The sequence below is a fragment of the Brachyistius frenatus genome, unplaced genomic scaffold, assembly GCF_029030835.1.
Source record: "Brachyistius frenatus isolate BFR_SWC_R1_liver_20210118 unplaced genomic scaffold, ASM2903083v1 Contig_251, whole genome shotgun sequence".
NCBI lineage: Eukaryota > Metazoa > Chordata > Actinopteri > Embiotocidae > Brachyistius > Brachyistius frenatus.
Genome location: NW_027210850.1, coordinates 276,997 through 295,000, shown reverse-complemented (window position 1 = coordinate 295,000; position 18,004 = coordinate 276,997). Strand labels below are relative to the sequence as shown.

At 43.0% G+C, this 18,004-nt stretch overlaps 1 protein-coding gene across 3 annotated transcripts in view; it reads right to left on the bottom strand.

The window, feature by feature from the left end:
* Positions 1 to 18,004, bottom strand: part of LOC138634136 (voltage-dependent T-type calcium channel subunit alpha-1I-like) — a 75,498-nt gene that overhangs the window by 35,555 nt on the left and 21,939 nt on the right. For all 3 annotated transcript variants that reach the window (XM_069720792.1, XM_069720794.1, XM_069720793.1), the window contains exons 5-16: positions 15,159 to 15,507; positions 14,756 to 14,848; positions 10,962 to 11,274; positions 10,254 to 10,642; positions 6,408 to 6,559; positions 5,732 to 5,917; positions 4,008 to 4,125; positions 3,723 to 3,878; positions 3,123 to 3,213; positions 1,943 to 2,097; positions 772 to 1,470; positions 155 to 255 (exon numbers count right to left, since the gene is read on the bottom strand). In XM_069720792.1, coding sequence (XP_069576893.1) covers positions 155 to 255; positions 772 to 1,470; positions 1,943 to 2,097; positions 3,123 to 3,213; positions 3,723 to 3,878; positions 4,008 to 4,125; positions 5,732 to 5,917; positions 6,408 to 6,559; positions 10,254 to 10,642; positions 10,962 to 11,274; positions 14,756 to 14,848; positions 15,159 to 15,507 — 2,802 coding nt within the window. The remainder of the gene's footprint in view (positions 1 to 154; positions 256 to 771; positions 1,471 to 1,942; positions 2,098 to 3,122; positions 3,214 to 3,722; positions 3,879 to 4,007; positions 4,126 to 5,731; positions 5,918 to 6,407; positions 6,560 to 10,253; positions 10,643 to 10,961; positions 11,275 to 14,755; positions 14,849 to 15,158; positions 15,508 to 18,004) is intronic.

Sequence of the window (18,004 nt, the reverse complement as noted above, 5' to 3'; positions counted from 1 at the left end):
TTGAAATTGCTAGATCGCAATTTCCTGGAGGGACTGCTTAATGGTCAGATACATCCTGTGACACGCCAAAATTGGTGAAACAAATGATGAATTAACGAACAATCACTCCATCTCTAAATGCACTGGATACAGCAGAGGGTTAATGGTGGCTCACTTGTTCTGTGGTGAGAAGAGGAAGACAGACCAATCTTCTCTTGTCTCACACCAGTCCGGTCTGTATACCTCTAACATCTTCTGGATGCGGAAACACAAGCTCTGCAACAAATACACATATCAATACATACCAGAGCAGAGACACACAGACCTGCCTGTTCAGACTCCGTATTTGAATTATTTACGAAAGAGAAACACATATAGCAACAGCTTGGACCATCTACCAACATTACCATCTGCATAGCTCTTTTCCTCCCGCTGTCTAAAAAGTCCTTTCTAATTAACCTTGTTTCTCTTGTTTACAATGAAAACAATGGGACTCCCACAAGGCCTAGGTGATAGGGAGGGCAGGCTTTATACAAAGCACTTGACAATCCTACATAAGAGAGAAGGAGATTATTGCATGTGTAAAATCTTGTACTGGAACATAAAAGCTAATGGTTTAGTTTGCTGTGATCACAAATGTAGATTGGGTTTCTTATGTTTTTTTCTAGATGCTTTCACATACTGTCTGACTGTGTATCATAGGAAACATATATCCTTTCTTCACTTGTTCTTTTCCTAATGCAATTACTATTTAATTTCCTCCACTTCTACAAGCACATAATTGCAACCTACATAGTCAATGTCATCATCCAGGTCCTCCCGGTCCTTGCTGCGTGTGTTAACCTGGGGGAAGACATCGGCCATCAGCTGGCTGTGGGGGTTGGCTCCTCCGGTCTGCTCAGCCTGCTGTCTAGAAGGAAGCTGCAGAAGCTGTGACAGTGGCGTCTTCCCATTACAGTCTTGGTGAACTCCTCCCAAGTCACCACCTCCGCTGATTACCACCCCTCCAGAGAAGCTCTTCTTCCTCTGGTGAGCGTGGAGTGCCACAGGGGGCAGCGGGTGGTGCGGCAGGTGCGGGGGTCCTGGGACCTGCAGCAGGTGGGGCAGCTCCAGCGACAGAGCTCTGCGGTCCCTCCTGGGTACAAAATAGCCCGGGAGCATCGGAGGAGGAAGGTGGAGAGAGTGGGGAGCGACGGGGGGTGGAGAGAGGAGAGACTCCTCTTCATCTGGCTGGGCATGGCGGTGCGGGGACGAGGAGGCACGGGGACCCCTGATACGAAGGCTTCCTCCAACCACCCCTCCGAGACCCGCCAGGCCGTAGCCGTAGAAGGGCCTGACGGAGGTGGGGTTGAAGGCTGGACTAGCAGAGGGAGACGAGGAGGAGCAGGGCCGGCCTCCTCCCAGGCTGTTCCAGCTGGAACGGCGAGCCCACAAGGCGTGAGGCTGCGGAGGCAGTGGACGGCCCCAATGGTTGTAACCTCGACCTGGATACTGACAGAGAGAGAGAGAAACAGAGAGGGAGAGGTTTCCTCCATCTCCTGTAATTCCGAGCCATATTCTGTTTGGAATTACTAACACAAACAAACAGAGCTGATCCAACATCAACACAGTTCTCGTAATAATGGAAAACAGGAGAATAAATCAGTGTAATAATATCTTATTCATTAGTCATTCAAATTTAAGTTGAAAAACTTCCATAGCATAGTAATGGGTCAGAAAAGTAAATCTGCCTTTGAATATTAGTGTTCTTCAAATTTGTAATGTCAAATCTGTGATATAATGCTGATGAAAATCCATTGTAGCTCTATGAATACTGCTGTTTCAAAGCATTGACCCATAGCATTGACCCATAGCATTCGATATGCCATATCGAAGCACAATCACAGTCACTCAACCGAGAGCTGACAATCAGCAGCTATGCTTTATTTCTTTAGCCTCTCTCTTTGCAGTCCCCTCCACTTACCACAGCTCTGTGCTCCAGGTTTGCCCTGCCAAGAGAAATAACACTATTCTTCCTGGAGCCGAGAGCGAAGGTCAACCTCTCACCAGGGAACAGACCAGCGGGCAGTGGGGACAGGTCTAGGTGTCCATTAGGGGTCAGTGTACAGATCTTTGGGTCTACAGGAAAGAGGGAGAAGGGAGAGGAAAGAACAGCGGTGTTAAATGCAGGGAGGAAGACAAATAAGAAAGAAACCGTCAGAGAAAAGAAATTGAGTGCATTAAATAAGCCCCAGGGTCCTTCTGTTTTCCTTTTATTTTTTTTTACTGCCATGGAAGGAGAACTCTCCACTCTCCACCACTGTACACTGTAAATGTCCTAAACAAGTGTTATAGCCAGCTCACGAGGCAGAGGAGGGTTTAACTTACACTAAACTGCCGTATAGGAGCCAGAAAGGAGCTCATGATAGTGAAACAGAGAGAACTACTGGTGGTTTGTCAATTCTCAAACACATCTTGTGGTCTTAATAAATGTTAACATTCCAAATGTGTTTTTCCTTCATGTACGCTGACACTTAAAAGTTACATTTGGGCTCAGGAGAACAGGGATCTGGCAATCCTCAGAGGCCTCCTTAATACCACTCTGTATTGCAGGATGTTTTGATTGGTTCCTTGTGAGTTCACTTTTGTTATGCCAGCGGAGATGTGTGGAGATGAGTGAAGCGGCATTATTTAAAGTTTGTTCTGCTTACATTTCAGAATGAAAAAAGGTGCTTGGTGATTTTTCCTGTGTAAATTGTCCGACGTTCGTGACGCCTTGCGCACAACAAATAAGCTGACAGCTTAGAGCGTGAATATGATTGTGACCAATAAGATTTAAGTACTGCAAACTTGGTGTTAGATAATAATCTCAATAATTGTAGGATATGTTTTAAAAAAAAAACGTTGGGGAACATTTGTAATTCAAATAATGCGTGTTTCAGGAATAGAATAAGAGATAACTGTATTCTGTTGTAAATCTATTTCAAAGTTGAAGTTTTATTAAGATGGGAAAGTTGTAAATTGTTGTAATTCTAAAGTAGTGCACTGTTTAAATGCAACATTGTACATTCTGGGGTGAAATGGCCAAATCATTTCAGAGGCAAGAAGAAAATTAGTCTTTGTTGAACAAAAAAATGCCGTAAAGCTCTTGCAGGCTTTCATACCTGAAAGGTGCAGAGAGTCTTTCTGCTTATCATTCTCGTCAAAATTACAGGAAGACCTGTCGTCGTCTGAGTAAGAGCGGTTTGCATCACCCTGTATTGGTAGAGAAAATAAATGGGAGAGAGAGAGAGAGAGAGAGCGAGAGACAGAGGCATGAAGAAACAAAGAGTTTGAAGCAGAGAGTAGGAAAAAGAATAGAAAGTGTAGAAATAATGAGCAATTACAAGATGATTTAAATAGGAACTGCCAATCTTTCTTCTCCTTATTACCCTTCTATCTAAGGGACAAGCTGGTTCAGTCTCACTTGGCAAATCTAGTTCTACAACACAAATGTCTGAAGCTCAACTCTGACATCAATTATATGAACAAATCTTTTTTCATACAGTATATATAGCAGAGATACACGTTTTCTCAAGATTCAATATTTCTTATATCATGTTTCAGACGGCAACGATCACATGACTGATTGTGTCTCACCAACAAAAAAATCGAAAAAAGAAAAGAACAGGATGTCATTGGCCATCTTGTTCCATATCACATTTGGTTTTGTTCATTTGTATTTCAGTGCACACTTTCCACTCCTCTAAATCAATATGTCTCACCTCAGCTTGGAATCCCTCAACCAAGATGGCAACTAGTAAATTGAAGAGCACATAGTTTCCAAATGTCATAAGCGCCACAAAGTAGAGGGCAGCGCAGGGAGTGGTGGAGGCCATGCCGTTGTACAGCACCATGTTCCAGTCCTCCTGAGTCAGAATCTGAATGTACACACAGAGGAACACACACATTGCGTTTCTTTGTTTTGCATCAAATCATAAGCAGCTTTGTTTCTGCAGTAAAATGAAAGTGAGTGCATGTGTGGGCGCGTGCGTTTAAATGATTCTTACCTGAAAGACGGTGACGATGGCCCAAAGCAAGGAGTCAAAGTTTTTCCTGTCAGGAACCGTGTCTCCTGCCTCCGTCTTCAAACTGAACTTGCAGCCGAATATATGCATCCCCAGGATACTGCAACACATGAGGGGGTGTCTCCAGTAATTATTTCATTCAGCCACACATACCGTCGTAGGATACAGTGCAGTTATGTTGGTAAGCTGTATATTGCATCGAATCAGTGCGGTTTTTTGTGCAATGAGCTCTTTGTTTGTTGAATTTTCAGACAATGCAAAGAGTATGTGTACTCAAAATGAAAGAATTATTATCAAATTATTAAGCATACTATTATACAATATTATTAAGAGGTGACCAAAAGAAAGCTTAGACTTAGACATACATAAACACTATACAGTATATTTACATTTAGATGCACACAGGTGTACCCACAGAATAGACATAAAACCATGACTATTTATGTTTAATTTAAAGCTAGCGCTTTTCTCTTGCGCCCATGTGTTTGTTACACGACAATGAAATCCAGACAATTTCATTCATATTATAATTTATCTCTGGTTCATTTAAAGCAATTGAAGAGATGTGCACTATGAAATTAACTCCTCACTAAAAGCTACACTGGCTCGATGTCTAGGTTAAATGCCACTCGCTCAGGATAGCATTATCTGGCTAAAACTCAAATGCCAGCTGTCTTGGCGTGCTTGTGCTTGTTTGTTCTGCTGAAGGGGTAAAGAAGCCAGTTGGCAGGTGAGCATACACACACACAAGGATACAAGCAGGACTCGAGTAATAGCTTTATGCTGCTCTGTGTAAGTCAATTATAAAAATGATTGCACTTTCAACAGTTCTGATGAATTATTCAAATAACAATAATACTGTCAAAACATGAGTGAAAACAGTGCAGGCGTGTGCATGTACGCAAGAAAGAGGGATTAGACTGACAGATTATATTACTGCAATTTACAATTTTTTGCATCAGCAACTCCATATTTGTTTCAATAGGATGTAAAAGCTGTAGAGCATCTTTATCTGTTACATGTAATTGAGCGAATCATTTTAATATAAGTACACTTTGCTCTCTCTGTTAGATTTTACAGCTGACTTAGTGGAATGTTTGGTAACAACAAAGCATGGCTAATAGTGACAATTTAAAAACTGTCAAAACTTAAGATGTCAATGTCAATTTGGAATTAAATCAACTTATTAATATGCTACTGGAGTTTGAAGGTGTCAGTTTAACACAATAGGTATTACTTGGATTGCGATTCTTTGATTTAATCTACATCTGTTTAATTTAAAGGAAATTAAAAAGTTGAATGTGGTGCACACAACTTCAGGTACTCCTTATTGATGAAAACCCTTTACATAGCTGAGACACAGTTTAGGGCAAAAATGGGATTGATCTCCATTAATTAAAAGTTATTGCCGTTATTTTCTACAGTGTTCAGGCCTTGAACCGTAGCTGCCTGCACCATGTCCATCAATTATACTTTGTCTTAATTTGTTGATATTGTATTTATTTTTGCTTTCAAAGGTTTTAAGCGGCAACAAAACAGTTTGTCTCAGGCTGTTAGGAGCAGTATCTCACATTGCACATATACAGTCTACCAGTCTTTGTTCTCCTACTCCACACATTTTCATTATCACCTCCCTCCCATGACTGTGTCTCGCTATTTGTTTTTCTCTTTTCCGTATTCCACATTAACGCACGCCCCTCAGTTACCTGAAGATGAAGATGAAGAGCATGAGCAGCATACAGAAGGTAGCCACGTTGTCCATCGTCTTCATCAGCACCACGAGCTGCCGCCTCAGCGCAGGCATGAACCTCACCAGCTTAATGACCCTCAGCAGCCTGAATGTCCTCAGCACTGACAGACCACCGTCCGCCTGACCGATGATCTCGCACACGCTGGGGTGTGTGTTGCAGTGGGTGGATGCGCATTTATCAAAGAAAGATCAAATGTGGTGAGATTGTAAAGGAAGGTGGTAGTTGTTGGAGTAAAACAAATTATTGGTGTGATAAAAAAAAAAAAAAAAAAAAAAATGTAGGGGAGGGGAAGATAAAAATTAATGAGTCAAGAGGAAAGAGGAGGAAAAACAGATAAGAAGAGATGAGCTGAGAGGCAAAGCCAGTCTTTTAAACAAAAATTCATTACTGCACATTATCATGATAGAGATATTTTGAGCCTATGACCATGTATAATCCATACTAACTAGGGTGGAATATTGCTTTATTTGACATATTTGTCTCCATACTGCTACGTGTAAGAAATGTGTCTTAAAATGTAGATGAATATTAGATGTGCATATTTGGTCAATTATTGCATGTTTTTACTAAAGCGGTGACAAAAGTGACAACCTAACCTAACTATCATCCACTTATTTTGTAGATCACAGACCTGATGATGACAATGATGCCATCAAAGATGTTGTACGGGTTCCTCAAGTACTCAAAGAAGCCAAAAGCAGTCAGCTTCAGGATCATCTCCAGCGTGAACATGCTGGTGAAGACAATGTTACAGATCTCCAGGACATTGGTCAGCTCATCGGGCTGGGCGGAGAGTTGGAAGTGGGAGGTCACAGAAACATAAAAAGTAAGATGCGGACGTGGTAGGCGAGAGATAAGGGTTTAAGTTGCAAACATTCCAAGTTAAAAATCATAGTGAGGCAGGTACAGACAACGAGATAAACACATTGGTGGTATTACACCAGTGATCAGACAAAATCAATTGCATATGCATCCCCTTTCTCCACCTGTACTCTGCCAGACTACCACTCAAACTGTCAATCACTTGAAAACAGCTCTACTGCTACCTGGCAAATAATATGACCACATACACCTTATCTTAGACGGGCAACAGTCAGAGAGGAAGAAAAGAGAGATTTTACACTTTTCTAGCATAGCTGTTTATGTTGTTTATTGTGAAAGAAAACTGACATCAGCAAAAAATAAACAGAAAATGAGGAAAGCAATGGAGAGTGAGTATTGCCTGTGTAGCACACGGTGTCAAACACTGGCTGAATAGAAGAGCTTGTCATCTGGAATTGGCGAAGGAACACATACATGTATGAACCGCACCACACAAGGAAGAAAACACGCGCGCGCACACGCACACACACACGCACACACACACACACACACACACACACACGTTTGAGTCAGTTCTGGGTTTATTTCCATTTGTATGTGCGTGTGCATGACAGCTCTCGCTTTCTGCCAGTGTGTGAGTGTGTGCGAGTGAAAGTGTGTTATGCATGATATGGATCAGATGCTTTCTCTGATACCCCCCTGTGAGTTTCACTTTCAAAGCCAGTGGAGAAATAGCCAGCTAGCCCTGCCAAAATTAGCAAACCTTGTCAGAGAAAAAACACACTCGCTGCCCCCCCCCCGACCCCCCACCTCCTCTAATCCGCTTTTTCTCCACATCTATCTACCCCTCCTCCCTTCCTCCCCTCCTCCTCCATCCCTTTTTCTTGCTTTCTCTGACTCTCATTATCAGACAGAGCCATCCCTTCCCAATCAATATCCTCCTGTCGATCAGAGGAGGGAGAGCTGGAGACGGAGAACCTGGCTGAGAGAGTAGGAAAAGATGAGGATGCAGAAGGATTTGTCGCAAGCAGATGATGACATGGTGGTTGGGGAAGACAGGAGAGGAGATTAAAAAAATGTTTATCAGCAGTGAAGACAAAAAAGGGAATCAAGGAAGGCAAATAAGCCCCCAAGACAAGCTAAATCTCATGAGCGCATGTTTGACTATAATGTTTTGGTCCAGAAAACATCTACTAAGTCTCATTTCAGCTCAGTGAAAGGAAAGTGTCTCCGGAAATGCTAAAATGATGGCACGAATTGAAATTTCATGAAACAAACATTAAAAGCTGTGCTAATAATGCCGCCAGATGAGTTGTTTGAAAATAGAGAATGTAGAGATAAATGTACACAGATACACAAACATAAACAACTTTCATCCCTTAGCAATTGCTCTAACCTTGACCTATGTCCAGAACTCGCTCCCTTGTCCGAAGCACAAACACAGGATATGAGATTTATTGCTATTGACAGAACCATCATGGCCCTTGACACCACAGTTTAAGTCAGACAAAATACCCCCATTACTTCCTCCTCCTTGCTTTCTCTCCCTCTTCTCTGTGCTTCCCTTCTTCTTGCCCCATTACCCCTCATTCCCTAACCATGTTTCTCCTCATACGCTCGTGTTCCCCCATGTTACATTTCACCTGTCCCCTGCATATTTCATCTTTTATCCCACGATACAAATGTCCCCGCTCTGTCTCTTTCTTGACGTGTGGCCTCAGTCAGCAAGAGTGTTACTTGAATATGAATGACCGAGCCGCAACTTCCAGTATGAATTCAAAACAGGCAGCCCATCTTCAGAATAGATGAATTAGTAATAATGATCGGTAAGAGCGATAGTTAAAAGGTATCTTAACACATTTGCAAAGTCATAGCTATACAGAGCAATATTAATTTTCCATTTGAAATCCCTGAGCAGGAAGTGGTGCAAGTCTGGTAGCAAGTCGTGTCTTAGGCTTCAGAGTTCTTGTTTTGGAACAAAATCGCATGAGGCAAGACTTTTCTGCTGCAAAGCAAAAGCGTGCGCACGTGCGCGCACACACACACCCACCCACCCACACACACACACACACACACACACACACACACACACACACACACACACATATATATATATATATATATATATATATATATATATATATATATATATATATATATATAATGCTTCCGTGTCAGCCTATGGAAATTTTGGAGGGCGAACGGCTCCAAAGACAGACAGACAAAGCATCTGTGTGTGTGTGTGTGTGTGTGTGTGTGTCTCTCTGCATGCCTACTTTGAAATGCACACACTCACTCATACACAGAATCACACAGGGAATTGAGCTGGAAACTGCTGTGTAACCAGCGCCTGCCTTGCACTTCCCCTCTCGCTCGTCTCCTCCTCTTCCCCATCGCCGCCCCCCACACAACCCTCGTTTTATTTTTAGAGTCTTCAGAGATGAGAGAAAGCAACTACTCTGTACGCTGTCAAAGAGTGAGTGGGTGGACGAGAGGGAGGGAGAAGTGGGGAGACGGAGGGTGAAACTGAGGGAGGTAAAAAGGCGCAGATGAGACAAGGCGGGAAGGATGGAAGGGAGGAAGACAGCGAGGAACAAAGGAACAGGGCTGGGAAAGTGCAAAAGGAAAGGTGCACCGCGGGATTTAGGGAGGAAAATAAGGGGAGAGAGGTGGAAGTAAAATTAGCAAGGGGAGGGAGTGGTGAAGGAAAGAGAGGAAGAGTGAAGAGAGGAAACAGAATGGCATAAGCTGAGAGAGAAATGAAGGCAAAAGAAAAAAAAGCCGTCTTATGTAACAGATTGTGAGCCTATGTGCCGGCATGTGTTTCTTCTGGTGCATGCGCACAAATATAAAAAGGTTTTTTTGTTTCTGTGCTTGCACACACTCTGCAAAAACATGTTTGCGTGCGTGTGCATTCTTGGCAGGCTTCTCCCACTCTCGCTCTCAGACACCTGCCTCGTCTGCATCTGAGGAGCCTGGCCAATGTTAAAAGCCAGCTCGGTTTTGTCTACCGCGAGGCTAAATGTTTACACCTCTGTCAGGAAACTGTGTGGCACTGATGCTCCACTCCCACACTCATCCCTCTGAATGTCATCTGCCATCATAATAGTGCTTTCTGTTGATTTGTTGGAGCGAGAAATAATTACGCTAATAGCTTCTATTGACACTGCAGTGTGTCAGTCTGAGGAATTTAAAGGCAGTGTTCCAAAACATCTCTATCTCTGTTGGCTCACAGCTTAAGGAATCAGTTCACAGACAGATAATAGTGATTCCTTGAATAAAACAAACCCAAAAAAGACCATTTCCATCAGCCTGTAAGTTTCTCTTTTTAAAAAAAGGACTGTTGTCACTATTTGATTCTGGTCAGCTTTAGGTGCCCTTTTATTTCAAGATATTAGTCTGCTTTTAATTGTTTATATCCGCTTTGAAAGGGAAAAGGTGGAGATGTTGTACTTGCAGCACAAAACAGCAAAAAGGATATCAAGACAACATAAAGGAGAGCAGGAAGGCCTATATGAACAAATACAAAAAACAAAAACAAACAGACAAAGCCTTTAAGGCCACATCTTCTGTTTTGTTTTTCTTAAAATGCCCCATTATCACTCTATAAACTCGCTAACAGGGCTTTGCGACAACGCTGATCATAACATCTTACCTGGTTATGATGCTCGATGCCCATACTGATGGTGTTGATGAGAATCGCGATCATAATGCCCCTGCTGAAGTACTTGCTCTCCACAATGCCCCAAAGTTTCCTCCTAATGCCATTCCAGAGGTCCCGACAGTATCTGAAGCACGACCTCTTCCGCTTCCTCTCTCCCGCCTCCTTCTCCTCCAGGTGGTTCTCCTCTTTTCCAGTTTCCTTCACTGCATCCTCTTCGCTTTCCTCGCCATTGGCGGAGTCTCCCACAGCCCTCGCCCCCTCCTTCAATGATAATTTACATATAGGGCAGTCCTCGGGATTCTGAGGGACAGACAGGCTGATGGAGTTGGCTGGCGCCGGAGAGTCATGGTCCAGCTTGCTTTGGTGTGGACAGTGGAATGCTGCAGAGACACAGTGAGAGGAGTAATCATGAATGGTTTCCAAAAAAAAAAAATCATCCAAAATCTATCAAAACGCAGCCACGTGTAATTAAATGTAGGCCAGATCATGTTTCCATCTTAACAAGCATCCAAGCATTGTGTGAGCGTCATCATCCAAGAATTTCATGATCATATCCAGTTGTCATCATGTTTTAAAAAAAAATAAAAAATCAGCTGTAACACTTACACAATTGTTACACATGTTGTCTGAAACAAAACTGCCAAATGTTCCAAAAGCAAGATTCATTCTGATGTCATTTTCAGAGGCCCTCCTACTCACATCTTGGGTGCCTCGAATGATGCCGCTCTCCGTTCACACGCCTGTTTCCCCGACCTCCACCAGCCGGCGGGGGCTTGCCCCTCAGCGTGTAGTAGAAAGCTGCCGATCTCCTCTTAGCCTTGCGGAGGACATGGCAGATGAGCTGGAAGATTTCCTCGTAACAGTCTCCCGGCTCGGCCATGCTGGCCAGGGTGGAGGAGGACAGGCACTGCGCCCTCTGCTCCTGCATCAGCTGGTGTTCCCGTTGTTTGGTCTCTGAGAACTGGGTGGCGATGACCACGAGGCACAGGTTGATCATGAAGAATGAACCAATCTGGTTGAGCAAACAAAAGAGTTAGACCCTGCGTGAATGTAAAACTTGGGCGGGAGAGTTTACAGCGCATGAAGTGAGCTAAAGTCAGTGCAACCGATGGGAAAATATTGCAGGGATTATGAGCTAATTTCTAGCCCCGAGGATAAATTGCTCTGTGTTAAAAGAGGGGTAAAGACCAAGTGCATTAATCAAGGTTTAACTAACTGACCCCAAAACTAACCATGAAAAAGCCTTGTGTGACTAATCAGCCCATGGCTAAAACAGATGTTGCTTATTTAAGAATATGAAATATGTATACGTGAAGTCCCGATGGTAAATACACACTTGTTTGTAAGCTCACACACTTGATGATTCTAATAATGTGTCCCAATCCCTCTGTAGAAATGTTAGCACACATGCTAAAGGTCTCTGAAGGCTGGATTAGCACCAAGCCGAGGCTGATTGGAGCAGACAGTCAGAGCCAACACATGCCCAAAGCGCAGTTCAGCGTCTGGCTATTTTTCTCTTTTTTTTTAATTCACTGACTCGACTTAACTTTCCCTCTCCTGACCCCTGCACTCAACACCACTCTTCACTTTTCTCATGCCTGTGCTCCACGTTGCTTCGGACAAGCATTTCTTCACCCATCATTCTTTTCTTTTCACAAAAGAACTTTCATTTTCTTATGAGCCAAAGTGCAGTTTTGGTGGTGGTGGTGGTGGTGTGTGTGTGTGTGTGTGTGTGTGTGTGTGTGTGTGGGGGGGGTAGTTGCAGGGAAGAAACGGGGTACATTGTGAATGGTACATGTTGACGGACCCTTTTAGTGGCAGTAATGGGAATCACTACAGGACTGCTGAAATGACATTTATTGGAGTCCTCGGAGCAGGCTACAGAACAATGATTAGATCAATACTGGCTAATGCTGAACAACTCAAAAACCAGACTGCTGCATGCATGGAGCAGCTTTTAGCGGTCACTGTTTTTGTTCATTACAAATTTGAAAGTAACTTTCTCCCTGCTTGGGCGAGATGCATAAATATATAGAGAAAAACACACAGACATACATGTACATCTACAAGTGCAAAACATTTGGAGCAGGAAGGCTCAATTAACGACCTCCCACCTATAAACTTTTATCCGTAGTGATCAAAGATGCCGAGCAAGATGAAGGAAAGAAACTGGGAGAAATTAAATAAAGAGACATATTGACAGGGACAGAAAGAGAGCGGAAATATAGATGGGAGGTAGGGGTGTGTGTGTGTGTGTGTGTGTGTGTGTGTGTGTGTGTGTGTGTGTGTGTGTGTGTGTGTGTGTGTGTGTGTGTGTGTGTGTGTGTGTGTGTGTGTGTGTGTGTGTGTGTGAGGAGGAGGAGAAATAGCCATCTGTGGCCTGTGGGTCAAAGCAGGTCTGCAGGTGTGTGAGGCTTTGATTTTCCTCCAGGCTTGCATCTGTGTTTGTGTCTATTCTGTGTTTCTGATCCGTGGACAGCTTTGCGCATAATCAGGGAGGGCAGCCCAATATCACGCATTCATATGATCACTGCATTATGCATGCATTCATGCAAGCACATACACACACACACACACACACACACACACACACACACACACACACACACACACACACACACACACACACACACACACACACACACACACACACACACACACACACACACACACACACACATAGACAAAAGTGTGTGTGATCCCACAATCACACTCACAAATGAAGATGGCAAGCTCTGCTTACAATTGATTATATGTATGTGCTTCCATATAGCAGCTGCGGTTTTATACTTAGATTCATATTCTTTTTTCTGAAACACACACACACACACACACACACACACACACACACACACACACACACACACACACACACACACACACACACACACACACACACACACACTTCCTAACAACTGGCCTCTTGGTAGCACTTAGCTCTTCAACACTTCTATTTACTGACACTCTTCCGTGTGACACCAGCATAGGCACTTGGCTCGCAAACTTAACAGTATATCACGTATCGAGCAGGCAGAGATGAGACTCTGGTGTTTGACACTGTGGAGGTCAAACATCCTTTTGTCTCTGAATTTTGTGTCCCAGAACACACACACTTACAGGATCAATTGACAGGCTTTATAGCACGTGGTGCTGCAACTTAATAATGACACACCAGACAGAGAGAGAAAGGGGGAACGAGGGAGAGACGATGAGACAAGTATAAGACGATATGTGAAAAGACTACAAAGGAAAAGAACAGTCAAGGTGATCCTGACTGTGTGTACAGCACCATTGGGGCCCATGGAAGTGAGTGACTGAAAACTTCTCAGTATCAGCAATGCTTCAAAAGCATCCCGCAGAACTTCTGACTACAAGTTGCCAAACAGACTGGAGCTTTGCAAGGCAGCTCAAAAGGGGCAGCACATTTGTGTCAATCAATCACACCACAAGGATGTGACCATTTGTACTAAAAAAGGGAGTTTTGTGTGTGTGTGTGTGCGCGCGCGCGCGCGTGTGTGTGTGTGTGTGTGTGTGTGTGTGTGTGTGTGTGTGTGTGTGTGTAGTTGTAGTGAGTGGGCTGTGCAATCTGCATGACATGAGACTGTGATCACTGGGGCAGCATAAACCAGGCAGAAGTGATTATGCTGTAAGATGACATCATGTCAACTGTCTTGCCAAAAGGTGCTTGGACTGGCAATGCCAAGCTCAGGTCAGATCTGCCAGAGAGGAGGAAATTTACAGCTGCTGTCCTGATACCAGTAATCACCTCAGCAATATTAGACAAATGCTGAGAGAAAGAAGTGGAAGCAAAGCAAAACAAAATATCTCATTATGAGGTTCATTCATTCCCTCTCGCTTGTCTTTCTTTAGCATATCTTGTAGACCTCCTGTCACCTCCTTGCTGATCTTATTTTCCAGCTTCATGAGGCAGTATGTCTATTTCTTAAATGTTCACCTGCTGAAGGGAAAAGTAAAACATCTGGGACTTCTGCTCTGCATCCGTTGCTGCACTAAGGGAGTGAATGCCATTTACAGACAGCCAAAGGCATGTTCATCGTGCTGCAAGCTGATCTGGCTCTCGCACGTAGCTGCACACAACACATCTTTTTGCTTTGAATACTTCTTTTCCAGTCTTTTTCAGCAGTCCATCCTCCTCTCCTTTATTCTTGCTAATATCAAACATGAACTTACACAACATCCACCGCCTTCCGTCCCTCCTTTAGACAGTGTTAAAAGGCTTTTTATGCTGCTATTGATTTTCACAAATCTATTAACACTCCAATTCACCAGTCAGGAAACATTCTTATTCAATTTATTGATAGTAAGAGACCACTGATGTATTGAAAATGCCATAAGTTTTTTTTATTTTATTTTTTTATATCTTACTATAGTCACACTTTATTCACTCATTTTTAATTATCAAAACACACTGCACACTGTCTGTGTTCGCTGGCAGGAACGTAGAGCACTAATGTTTCATAAACATTACTTACAATGATGAGTAAGATGAAGTAGATGAAGTTGTAGAAGGAGTGGGCATCCATTACATAATACATGATCTCAACCCAGCCCTCGAGAGTGATCACCTGTGAGGAAAAACTCAGCTTAGTGTTCACATTTACATATTCTCTTCCACAGCAAGATATAACTGCTTTGGTGCTTTACCAAATACAGTATTTACTTACAGGTGCAGCATAGTTATTTTCACATTTTTAAATCCAATGCATCATGAAAAACATTGAACTGATGCTTGAGTGAATTAATCAATAAAACTAAATTCGATTTTATTGATCCAATCAGGAAAATCTGGTCGTCAAAAACCGATAAGCAAATTTATATAAACAGCAACAGTGACACACCGCAGTCTAAAGTGAACATAATCTCACCAGAACATACCTGAAAAATTACAATCCAGGCGTAGACAATATTGTCAAAGTTGATGGCATCTTTGTGGGGGTTACTGCTCCCAGTGTGGCAGCGAGTGTAATACTGGTTCCAGTTGATGCACAGGCCTATTGCTTCACCTGCACCGCTGCCGTTGGCCAGGGGCTCCGGACTAAGGCCCAGAGCCTGTCTGTGGAGAGCATCCTCCTTGTCCAAGCAGCACGTGCGTCCTCCTTCGCGCCTCGCTGGCACGTCAGAACATGACATGATGCCATTATCAGACGCAAGGGAGCAAATGAAGGGGCGTTCGTCGTCTTCCTCCGGTCGGTAGTACGGAGCTGGCAGGGTCAAACCTGAAGGGCTGGGCCGGGGAAGAAGTAAGAAAATGAGTTAGTTGATTAAGAAATATGACACATGAACCACAAGCTTCTTTTCAGTCTCATTTCATGCCCTCTATATTCTTTTACGTGTCACTGCGTCAGTACACCGCAGCGCTGCACATGATATATACAGTATACGATGTGCCCGACCCAGCAGGGATGTAGCGGACACTGCCTAAAGCAAGTGTAGCGAACCAAAGGCGTGCTGACAGGTGTGGTATGGGGGTCGGGTTATCATGTGTTGGTCAGGACTGTACAAAATGAGGAAAAAAAAAAAATCAAGCAGCACCTCAGAGTTCACATTCAATCAGTCTTTTATTTGTCAGTTTAGAGAAGAAAAGTGTGTTAAATTGCCACTGTACCTTTAGTTTTACACCAGACTTTGTTGTTGAGAGTTTGTAAGCTACTCTATTGGATTTTGTTTGCCTACATAAAGAAACCAGAGAATTACAATTGATTTTTTTATATCACTTATTTGCAGTTGACTTTGCTACCTGAGGACGGTCACAGAACTGTACAGCAGCAATCTCAGATTTTTTTATGTTGGATTCTGGGTTTGGGGTGATATGGTAAAAACATATATTTTTTTCTTAGGTCTAATGGATGATTTATGATTTGAATATATTTATTTCTCGGTACAACTGGCAACCTGTCCAGGGTGTAGCTCACATTTGCCCAAAGTCAGCTAGTATTGGCTTCAGGCCTCCCCGTGACCCTGTTCAGGATGGATTTCTCTCTACATTAATTCAAGACAAAGCATGATACAAAAATAGTTGTATATATGAAAAATGTGATGGCTGGAATAGAGTTTATTTCATGTAGGAAGAAGCCCAAAGAGACAAACTTGAGGATATAAACACAGTGCTCTCTCATTGACAGGTTTGGCCAAAGAGTGGCAGAATAACATGTGCTATCAGGGTCCCAGCCGTTCCTTCTCTGAGCTGTACTCACTTGTTTTTCCCTTATTAAGTCTACACATGCCTCCTGATATGGAGAAGCCAGGTGGCCTTGAGGCCTTAGTGCATCAGCCTGCCTCCAGCCATACGCATAAATAAGTCTGGTGTGACAGGCCTCAAGACCGACAGTTCAGGAGGTTATCGTGACCCCTTGGTTCCTTTCCTCCACTCAGTTAAAGAAACGCCAGGAAAGATTTTTATTATCAGAACGAAAGGACTAGACATTTAAATGTTTCCAACATCAGAAGCTGATTTTTAAGGAGACTTTAACTTTAAAGCATCTTAAAGGTCAAAATCTGGAAAATGATAACTGCCAGCTACAAGAGCCTGCATGGAGAGAACGAGCGTATGTGACGAATGTGGATTTGACATGTGACTATATTCCATCTTTTACTAATAGTAAGTTCAATTCAATGTTATTTATAGTGCAAAATCACAATGTAAGCCACCTCAGGGAACTTAACATAGTGAGGTAGAGACCTTACCAAAATATAGGGAGAAACCCAACAATTCCCACATGAGCGACAGCTGGAAGGAAACACTCCCTTTTAACAGGAAGAAACCTTCGACACAAACAGATTCAGAGCTTCCTCGATCAGTTGGACTGAGGGGAGAACATAAACTAAAACATACGGAAATGCTTCACTGATTTGGGGTCTCTTCTCCTTGAGCTATGCTGGGGAAACTTTACCAACTAGACAAAGTGTTTTGCTCCAAAACAGAAGTAAATCTTTACTTACTGATCAGATTGAGATCTAGGGAATTCAAAGACCAAGTCAACACCTTAGACCCTTTTGTTATGTCCCTCAAATTGTTCTTGTACAATATTTGCAGAGTGGCTGGGAACATTATCCTGCTGTAAGAGGCCTTTGCCATTTTGGAAACTCTCTGACCCAGTTCTCTAGAAATACAAATGTGGCCCTCCTTATGCTTATGACCATTTTTCCAGCTTCCAACACATCAACTTAAAAAATTGACTGTTCTCTCTTAACAATTGTTCTGAGATAATCAGCGCTATTCATTTAATCTGTCAGCGGTTTTATTGTTGTTGCAGATCGGCATATGTTTTGTGATAAATACCAATAGACGTGAGAAAAAAAAATAAAGCATTTAAAAGTACTCTTGCCTCCTTTAAAACATTGAGGAAAACAATGAGTAAGGTCTTGGAAAGTAGAAAAAAACTAAACTTACTGACAGACAGTAAGGTCTGTTGGGTGTGTGTGTGTGTGTGTGTGTGTGTGTGTGTGTGTGTGTGTGTGTGTGTGTGTGTGTGTGTGTGTGTGTGTGTGTGTGTGTGTGTGTGTGTGTGTGTGTGTGTGTATTCTGACACGACTTTGGGAGTAAATGAGGGCAGGATGTGGATACTATACAAAGGTCCGGGGCTCAGGAAGACAAAAATAGACCCTCTTCATCAGCAGACCCATTACTGAACATTCAGGGTCGATCCACCTACAGTATTGTATATACTCACTGCAATGTCCCGATCAGTCACTTCCTTTTGCTCTCCCTCCATTTGCGTTTC